This window comes from Colobus angolensis, unplaced genomic scaffold, assembly GCF_000951035.1.
Source record: "Colobus angolensis palliatus isolate OR3802 unplaced genomic scaffold, Cang.pa_1.0 Scaffold157, whole genome shotgun sequence".
NCBI lineage: Eukaryota > Metazoa > Chordata > Mammalia > Primates > Cercopithecidae > Colobus > Colobus angolensis.
The window spans coordinates 859,472-868,990 of NW_012114677.1; the positions used below are offsets into that span (position 1 = coordinate 859,472).

The 9,519-nt window shown below is 45.3% G+C and overlaps 1 protein-coding gene across 2 annotated transcripts in view; it reads left to right on the forward strand.

Moving 5' to 3' along the window:
• The window catches only part of LOC105508009 (HAUS augmin-like complex subunit 3), a 170,828-nt gene that overhangs the window by 64,142 nt on the left and 97,167 nt on the right, over positions 1-9,519 (forward strand). For both annotated transcript variants that reach the window (XM_011936758.1, XM_011936757.1), the window contains 4 exons: positions 1,540-1,697; positions 4,967-5,035; positions 6,563-6,623; positions 7,295-7,359. In XM_011936758.1, coding sequence (XP_011792148.1) covers positions 1,540-1,697; positions 4,967-5,035; positions 6,563-6,623; positions 7,295-7,359 — 353 coding nt within the window. The remainder of the gene's footprint in view (positions 1-1,539; positions 1,698-4,966; positions 5,036-6,562; positions 6,624-7,294; positions 7,360-9,519) is intronic.

Below are 9,519 nucleotides of genomic sequence, written 5' to 3' on the forward strand. Positions count from 1 at the left end.
TTTTTTTGTATAATTTTTCTTTTTCTAAGTCACCTAATTTCTAAGTATATAATTCGGATTTATTTACTTATTCATAACTTTTACTCTTTCTTAATTTTCTGAACTTGTTTTAAATCTCATTTTGTTAGCATTTCTTTTTGAGCTACTGGCATTTTCTCCCTAGTGTGGGATTTGTCCTGGCAGGCTTCAGTTTGTCAGTTGCAAAAGATTATAGGGACCATCTCCCAGAGCATTCTTATACTGTCAGAGCTTCCCCAAGGACTTTAAAAAATATATGTTGATAACCATTACTTTTGAAACGTTAGAGCATTGAAAAGGGAAGTGGAATGAAATAGTCCTATTGGGTCAGTCCACGTCACCAGACAGTGTTGTAGAAAATCATGCGCTGCTGACAGAGGTGACAGGCAGCCAGAGGACCACTGACTTCTCTAATCCAGAGGTCTAAATGTACCACGAAGAGACTTCCTAGCTATCAAGTGAGAAAGTCATAATACTGGCTGCTTTGGTAAATATAAATCTCTTAGACGGGTATAATTTAAAGATGCTGGAACATATAATATTTAATGTGATATGATCTAAGACTATAGTTTTATTTAAAGGCAAACTCCTTATTTTTGTATGGCACAATTCAAAATTTTAAAGTAACTTAAAAAGCAGTCACTTTAGGATTTAGTTTGTCTATTAATTTATACCCGCCCTCCGTCCTTTTGTGACTCTCCCTTCATGTCTAAAGTGTTCTAGTACAAACACTTGTTTGTTTAGCAAATATCGTGTTTACTTTTTAGAAAGTGTTTTCTCATGTGTATCTCAGATAATTACAGTAATCTTTCCCCCCAGTTTTTGGATGAAGAAACTAACACTGAGGGGGTGAGGTGGCCTCCCAGGCTCAGAGGGCGATTCAGAATCCAGACCTGGCGTCCCTTATGCAGTACCAAGGCGCTACAGCTTAGTTGTCTTGTGGATCTTCCACAAGGGAGAGTGCCAAAGTGTCTTTGCCTTGAACACACTACCTGTTCAACACTCAGCGACGAGGGTGTCATGTGTGCTCAGGCAACTCCCACCCTTCTTCCTTTTGCTCAAGAGGCTTGGATTCCAGACTCCATGGTGCAAGACAGACAGCCCAGTGAGAGGCTGGAGGAGGGCAGAACTTGGCAGAGAGGATGCCTGAGGGAAAGAGGAGCAAGGAAGAGGGGAGGCAGAAAGCATGACCCACCACACTGACTTCGACAGCTTTTAACATGTTTTTGAGAGATCCAAATTGCAAGTGAGCTTGGAGTCCCTCCTTTATGGCTACTTGAAATCTACCTCTTTAATGTGACACCCACAGAGATGGGCCATGTGGGACTTGGGTTCATCGAGGCTGCCTTATCAAAGGTTCTAAATTCTGGAGAATGATGGAGAGTCACTTTGGTCCTTAGCTCTATAATTTGAGAGGATGATAATGCTACTGTTATTCATTTGAACTTAAGAACCTTGTCAAAGCAGGAAAAACAACTATTGTTTTTTCTTGGGATGACTAAATGACCTTTTTCTCTTCAGTTGCTGATTTTGTAGGGTTAGATCCCAGAATTGCTGCATGGCTTATAGATCCTAGTGATGCCGTACCCTCTTTTGAAGATTTAGTAGAAAAATACTGTGAAAAATCCATTAAGGTTAAAGTGAACAGCACACATGGAAATTCCTCAAGAAATATTGTGGTGAGTTGTTTAAGATAAGGTTTTCTCAACCTTAATACATCCTTTTTTTTCTGGAAGTTTTTCTATTTTTTTGATAGCCTAATAGTAAAAAGAATGTTGTCAACATTCATTTTCACTTATTCAGCACAAATAGTCCTGACCTTGGCGTTTCTGGTGGAGAATGTTGAATAAGGATGGGTGATGGCTGTTCTTCCATGGCACCTGTTCCTAGGAAATCTGTCCATAGTGTGACTCTTCCAGATGACTCTCTGGTGTCAGTGTCCCCTGCTCCATGAACAGAAAGTCACTCATTGATAAATCCTTAGTGCTGGTGATGTGGCCACAGTGCCAGAGGTCCTGGGATGGCCACTTTTTTTTTTTTTTTGAAACGGAGTCTCGCTCTGTCGCCCAGGCTGGAGTGCAGTGGCCGGATCTCAGCTCACTGCAAGCTCCGCCTCCCCGGTGTACGCCATTCTCCTGCCTCAGCCTCCCGAGTAGCTGGGACTATAGGCGCCCACCACCTCGCCCGGCTAGTTTTTTGTATTTTTTTAGTAGAGACGGGGTTTCACCGTGTTCGCCAGGATGGTCTCGATCTCCTGACCTCGTGATCCGCCCGTCTCGGGGGATGGCCACTTTTCAGTCTATGTGGAGAGAATGGTCAGAAATGCCCTGGGTCTCAGGCTGGGCGCAGCGGCTCATGCCTGTAATCACAGCACTTCAGGAGGCTGAGGTAGGCAGATCACTTGAGGACAGGAGTTCAAGACCAACCTAGCCAACCTGGTGAAACCCTGTCTCTACTGAAAATATAAAAATAAGCCAAGCATGGTGGCGGGTGTCTGTAGTTCCAGCTACTCAGGAGTCTGAGGCAGGAGAATTGCTTGAACCCGGGAGGCAGAGGTTGCAGTAAGTTGAGATCGTGCCCCTGAACTCCAGCCTGACTGACAGAGTGAGACTCTGTCTCAAAAAAAAAAAAAAAAAAAAAAAAGAACTGTCTTGGGTCTTTCTCCAGGCCCTCCCCTACTAGAGATTCCCCCTCGTTATCAGGAAGCACCATCTGGAGAAACAAAGGCACTCACAGCTTCTAGAACTGTGCCTGGAACCCAGAGAGAGACTTCTCAGCAGGCCCCAGAGGAGAGGTGTCTAGTGATGGCAGTGTGGTCACAGTTGGGGCCACTCTGTTCAGGCTTTCTAGTTAGCTGTCAGTGAACAGTTACATGGTAAAATCACTGCTGGAAGAACATACAGGCTACTGAGGTAGCTCAAGCAATCAGAGCAAAGCAAGAGGTCATGTGAGTGCGTGCCATGTGCTGGGCACTAAGCTGGGGGTAAGAGGTGATGTGAGTGCATGCCATGTGCTGGGCACTAAGCTGGGGGTAAGAGGTGATGTAAGCACGTGCCATGTGCTGGGCACTAAGCTGGGGGTAAGAGGTGATGTGAGCCCGTGCCATGTGCTGGGCACTGAGCTGGGGGTAAGAGGTGATGTGAGCCCATGCCAGGCACCAGGCACTGAGCTGGGGATATTTGCTTCATGTACTTCATCCTCACAGACCATCTATGATGTGAAGATTTGTACCAATAGGGGTTTGGGGTTATAAGTTGCAGAAATGCACTCTCCCTTAATATAAAAAGAGATTTATCAGAAGGATATGGGGTAGCCAACAGAGTCAGAGGAAAAGTAGTACCAGGCCTTGGGAAGAACAGGAGCCAGGTGGGGGTCCCAGGGAGCTGGAACCGGTAGGCATGGTGGCAGCACTGAACCATGACCTTTTCTCTTGTCCAAAAGTCAAAGTTTGAGCACTTGGAGAGTGTTTTCTTTCCCTCCTTGTACCATGTGTCTACACCCCACCAAGGAGGCCAGGCATCTTGATTAGTATTCCTACCCAGAATCCATGCTCTCAGGCAGGGGGACTTCTCAAACACAAGCTGAGATATTAGAAAGAGGAGTTGTCCATCTCAGAACTATCAGCCCCAGTTTACAGATGAGAAAACCAAGGTGTAGAAAGGTTAACGTACATGTACCTTGCCCAGGGTCAAATTGAGGCCAGGGTTCAACTCATCCACACTCCAGGCAGAAAAGAGACAGCTTCAGATGCAGTTCTGTTTATGTCTCATCAGCCAGATATGTGTCTGTAGTTGAGCCATGCAGTGCATGGATGAGGATGGGAGATGGAAGTCCAGCCATTAATCTACATGATCACAGATTACACCCTTCTCTCCAAAGAAGTGGCATGAATTGTTCAGATAAATGGAAGAGAGTTCCAGGTAGAGGGAGCAGCAGGGATATAGTAAGACTCTCAGAGAACATGGTGCCTTTGTGGAGGACAGCAAGACCCACCTGGGGAGAAGCAGGCATGGCTGTGGGGAGCCAGAGAAAATGTAGGGGCTCCTCGTGCAGCTGCGCCATACCAGGGAGCCGGGCCTGTCCTGGGGCTATTCCGACTAGGAGTCACATGGTCAGCTTTGGGGTAGAGCCAGGCAGATTCTCCCAAGTGGCAGTTAAGAACTTGACGTGGAGGGACTCTTCCATAGGATGTTCTCCCGACATTCACAGGAGAGCCACAACCAAGATGACTAGAAAACAATGCCAAGTGGTGTGCGGCTAGCCACTCGTCCCGTGGGATGTTCACTCTAATCTCAGGCCTTTAGCAGAAAACTGAGTCTGAGTGGGCTGGAGTTGGGGGATTTGTTTGACAGAATGGGGTGTTGAAGAAGAGGTCCTGGTGCTCCATGTTAGGGGAAGGATAATTAGACTCTGTATTGAGGGGCGCATCTCATCCCATCTCCCTCTTTGTCAGCCAAACACAGACCCTTGTTTGTCATCTCCCAGAGCCTCTGTGTGCATCTCCTGGGGTGAGAATGGAGGGGTAAGTGAGGAGTGTGGCAGCAGCTGTGCACGGGTACAAAGTGGTAAGGCTGAGAGAATGGAGCTGTGGACTCCAGAGAGGCCAGGTCTGCATTCTCCTGTCCCTACTACCAGTTAATCATTGCACCTGAGACATTAGGCTTCTTTGTGATTCTGTTTCTCAGTCTGTAAAATAAGGAAATACCCTAGGTTGGGAGGAAGTGTCCAGCTATGGATAGCTTGCACTTGCACAGTAGAAGCACTTTCTACAGACAGGAACTTGTCCAGTTGAGGTATTTGGTGATACTACCACATACATGACATCTACCATTGAAAACCTCATGGGCTTTTACTAGGAAACAGTTTTCGAGTCATGTCAGTTCCAGACTGTGATGAGTACTGCCACCAAGTTTATCTGATTTTTAAAAATACTTTTGCTCTTTTAAAGAATCAGAATGTGCGTGACAACCTGAAGATACTCTACAGACTTACAATGGACCTTTGCTCTAAACTGAAGGCAAGGCATTTTATTATAATTTCTGGCTGACAGAGGCTCACAAGAGATGTCTTTTCATTTGCACCCGCACTCCCAGGGAGCAACCCTGCACTGTGTTTGAATGTGAAGAAAACGAAACATTGAGTTCTAAGAACAAATTAACCTGTGCATTACTCAGAAAAGGGTAGTCTGGAATGATAAGACCTGAAGTTTTAAAAATGCTTTCTCTAGGTTGAAAACAATTGTAATATTTTTTACAGCCTCCTCTTTCAGTGGGATATTTCCAGTGCCATAGTTAACATAAAAGCTGAGCATTGATTTTGATTAATAGTGGGATGGACGTAGTTTCACTCAATGAGAGTCTTTCTGGGAAGCAGACAGCCACTGCAATGAACAACCAAGAAGTGCTGAGTGGAGGAACTGTGTCCAGAGGCCAGGGAGGGCAAAGGGAACCAGCCAGAAGGAGAAGCCTCCAGGGACAGGCAGTAGCTCAGCCCGTTTCCCTCCCTTCTGTCCTCAGTGCCCAATCTGAAGGCAGAGGAGTGGCCCGGGTGATGTGACCTAGAGGGGCCTGCCCCGCCTTATGGGCAAGGGCAGGGCAGAGAATGGGTCTGGAGGGGCAGGAGGGAACATGAGGGCAAGAGTTGGAGGATGGAGCCTGGGACTCTTTCATGGTAGTAGGAAAAATAAAAATGATGAGACTCATGAAGAGCACAGGAAGGCCCAGATAAATAGAGATTCTGTGCTCTCAGGGGAGGTGGCCTGGAATAAAGATTCTAATGTTCCCCAAATCCATAGTGGCAGTGAAAAATCAATGAGAATTATTGGTAAATTTTGGGAATTCAGTAAGCCTATTCTGAAATTAAAATGGTAGTCTAAAAGTCCACAAATGCTTAAATCAATCTTAAAAATGAAAAAGAGTAAAGAAAATTGAGGATGGGGCTTGGCCTATCAGATATTTCTTTTTATTTCTTTTTTGCCACTTCCAATGTTTGACTTGAACCTATTTATATTTCTAAATATCTCTACCAGATCTTGGTAGTAAAATAGCCTACTTAAGGGAAATAGGTTTATTGGGAAGAGCAAGCAAGAGGGGTAGAAGTTGGGTAGGAGACCAGCCATGCTCATGATAGGTGTCTCGTTTATTCTAGCTCAACAAAATTAAGTAGGCTTTTTGGTCAGGCGCAGTGGCTCTTGCTTGTAATCCCAGAACTTTGGGAGGCTGAGATGGGCGGATCACTTGAGGTCAGGAGTTCACAACCAGCCTGGCCTACATGACGAAACTCTGTCTCTACCAAAAATGTTTAAAAATTAGCCTGGCATGGTGGGGGGTGCCTGTAGTCCCAGTTACTCAGGAGGCTGAGACAGGAGAATCGCTTGAACCCGGGAGGTGGAGGTTGCAGTGAGCCGATCGCACCACTGCACTCCAGCCTGGGCGACAGAGCAAGACGCTGTCTCAAAAAAAAAAAAAAAAAATAGGCTTTTCAATAAAATGTAGATACAATAATATTTAAATTGACATCGATATTATTTCTTCCTATTAAACAGGAGTATGGTTTATGGCAACTATTTTGTACTTTGGAGCTTCCTTTGATACCAATTTTGGCAGGTAAGTTACCATAAAGATGAAGTACAGCCATTTTTCTAGAGGGTTCTTCACATCATTTGGGATGAATATTTCTCTGTACCTTATTTAGGAGTAGATAGTGTATCTCATGGGCACCAGAGAGGTAGCAAGCCTATTATTTTCCCTTTCTGTATGTAGTGAGGGGTTGGACTGCATTCCCCCTTGGTGTGGAAAGAGTAGAGGTTCTGACATTTTGGTCATGTGGGATCCCTGCTGTGCTGCCTGGCCCAGGAGGAGTAGGCTTCTCTAGATGTTTTATGTGTTAGTGGTTGTCTCTCATTCTGGTTTGCTGTCCTTATAACCTTGAGAACCTTCCTGCAAGAACCAATGCAGGGCTCTCTTCTGCTTTTGCCTTTGACGCAGGTCCTGATGAGCACCACGTCAGCCAGGGGGCATTCACAGTGTGGGGAGGGCCAGGCTGGCCATTGCGGTCCCCTCCACTCACACCTCAAAGGCCAGCTCTGTCAATGCGCCCATTTGCCTGTGTGACACAGGGATCCTGACAGATCCTGTACAGAGGTTGGCATGCAGCAGGTGCTCAGTAAATGGCAGTTGCAGTCATTATTGTCCTCATCAGGGAGTGAAGCATTTTAGCGTTTAGTAAAAAGGGTACATTAATGCAAATATGATCTGGTTTGGGTTTTGAATCACAGTGATGGAAAGCCACGCCATTCAGGTGAACAAAGAGGAGATGGAGAAGATGTCAGCACTTCTTGGGGTAAGTTATTATTCCAGACGGTGTGTACTGGCCATCTCTTTCCTACATGAGATAGTTGTTTCCAGTGGCAGGTCTAGAGTAGATTCTCCTTGTCTTCTCTTCCTGGTTTGATGTTGACAGTTCTTCTCCCTCTTTCTGACTCCTGCAGGAGAGAACCAAGCATTGAAAAGACCTAAACAGCATCTAGTGCGTGTGTGTCTGGGGAGTTCTTTAATGGCTCCTCAGGATCCTTCTCAAAAGTTAAGTTTTTCTTACAGGGACATTGTCCCCTGTAGTTTGGTGAAGGAATTCTTGGGTTTCTTGAAAAAAAAAAAAATACAGAGATGTGTAAAGATGCATGAAAAAATACATAAAAATGCTCTACTTCAGTTTTCTTAAGAAAACACATGTAGATAGAGAGTGGGAAAATAGACACAAAGACTGGGGAGGGCGAAGATGAAGAGAAGCGGGCTGAAGGGCACAAACATACAGTAAAATCAAAGAAAGGAGTTCAGTGTTTGATAGCCGCATAGGATAACTGTACTTAACACAAAGGTATTGAAGCCGAATGACGGGCGCTTTGAATACCCTGACCTGACCACCACACGTTGTATACACGTAATGCATTTTCTGTTATACTGCATACATCTGCACAAATTTTTTAAAAAGTCTGAATAAACCACATGCCAGGAGCATCCTTAAAATAAAATGTTTAAGGAAACCCCAATATAACTATCACCTGGCTCAAAGCATAGAATTTCCAGAGCCCTGTGTGCTTTCCCTATGGGAACCCCTTTCCTGCTGCCAAAAGTAACTGTAACCCAGACTTTTGTAGCCTTTTCATTGTTGCTCTTCTTTCTAGCTTTCCCACTTCAAAGCCTAAACAATGTCGTTTAGCTTTGCTTTTGAACTGTAAGTAAACCGTGATTTACATGTAGCCTTTCACCCAGCCTTCTACATCTCAGCTCCACCTGTATTTCTGTGTGTCACACAGTGCTGTGGAATTTTCTGTTGTGGACTGTGCTGCCCTTGGTGTCTCTGTCCCACTGCCAATAGGCGTGTGGTTGTTTCCAAGTGGCTGTCATTACAAACCACGCTGTACCTCTGAGTGCATTCCCTGTGCCCGTGGGCACAGCTTTCTGGGGGCTATGAGGTGACGAGTGTGCTGGGACACAGGGAATCTGTTGCTTAGTTTTATTCAATAATGCCCAATGGCTTCCCAGAGTCTCACCCATGAGAATGCATACGGGATCCCGTTCTTGCACATCCTCACTTCCCCTGGCTACATTTACATTGTGGCCATTTTGGTGAGGCTATAATGATACCTCGTTATGAGTTTTGTTTCTATTTTCCTGATTACTACTGTCAACCAAGAAGAGGTGAAAGACCAGACTGCAAAGCAGTTAGACAAGGTATTATTGGGCTCTTAGAAATTGCAATTCAGGAGACACAGTTTCAGCTAAAGGCCAATATGCGTTCTCAAGAGAGGAAGGGGAGTCGAGATTTTTCAGAGGAAGCTAAGGGTGAATACACAGTTGTTGTGAAAGAATGATCATTGGTGGAGGTGGCTGGCTCAGTGCATGAGTCCGTTGAGCTCATTGGTTGTCACTCTTCAGGAGTTGCAGCACTGGCAGAATCCAGCTGTTTTCCAGGATGTTGTGGTCATTGCAGTTTGGCCCAGTTCAGAGGTTCAGGGCAAGTCCTTGTTTTTTGTTTTGTTTTGTTTTGCAGGGTTGCAGGTCATATAGGTAGTCCTTAGAATGGCCTCCTGACTTCATTTTAGAGCCTTGGACCAGAATGATACCATTTTGCATGTTGCATGTCACATTCCCCACTTTTGCTCAAAATCTGACATGTGGAAGCATCACTGATCAGTTATTGGTTGGTCAGCCACAGATTTGTTATCTCTTTTCCCCAGAACTAGAACTGCCTGTTTAGAGTGTCTTATCTCACAGAGGGGGGTTGTTGAAAGTCAGTGTGCAATGTGGCTTCAGAGATGAGTGAACTTTGAGTAACAAGAGAGCTGTTTTAATAAGGAGGCCTGCATTATTATATGGTGATTAGCTGTATATCAGGAGAGCCGCACATTTTATTAACATGTCTTGGCCGGGCGCGGTGGCTCAAGCCTGTAATCCCAGCACTTTGGGAGGCCGAGACGGGCAGATCACGAGGTCAGGAGAT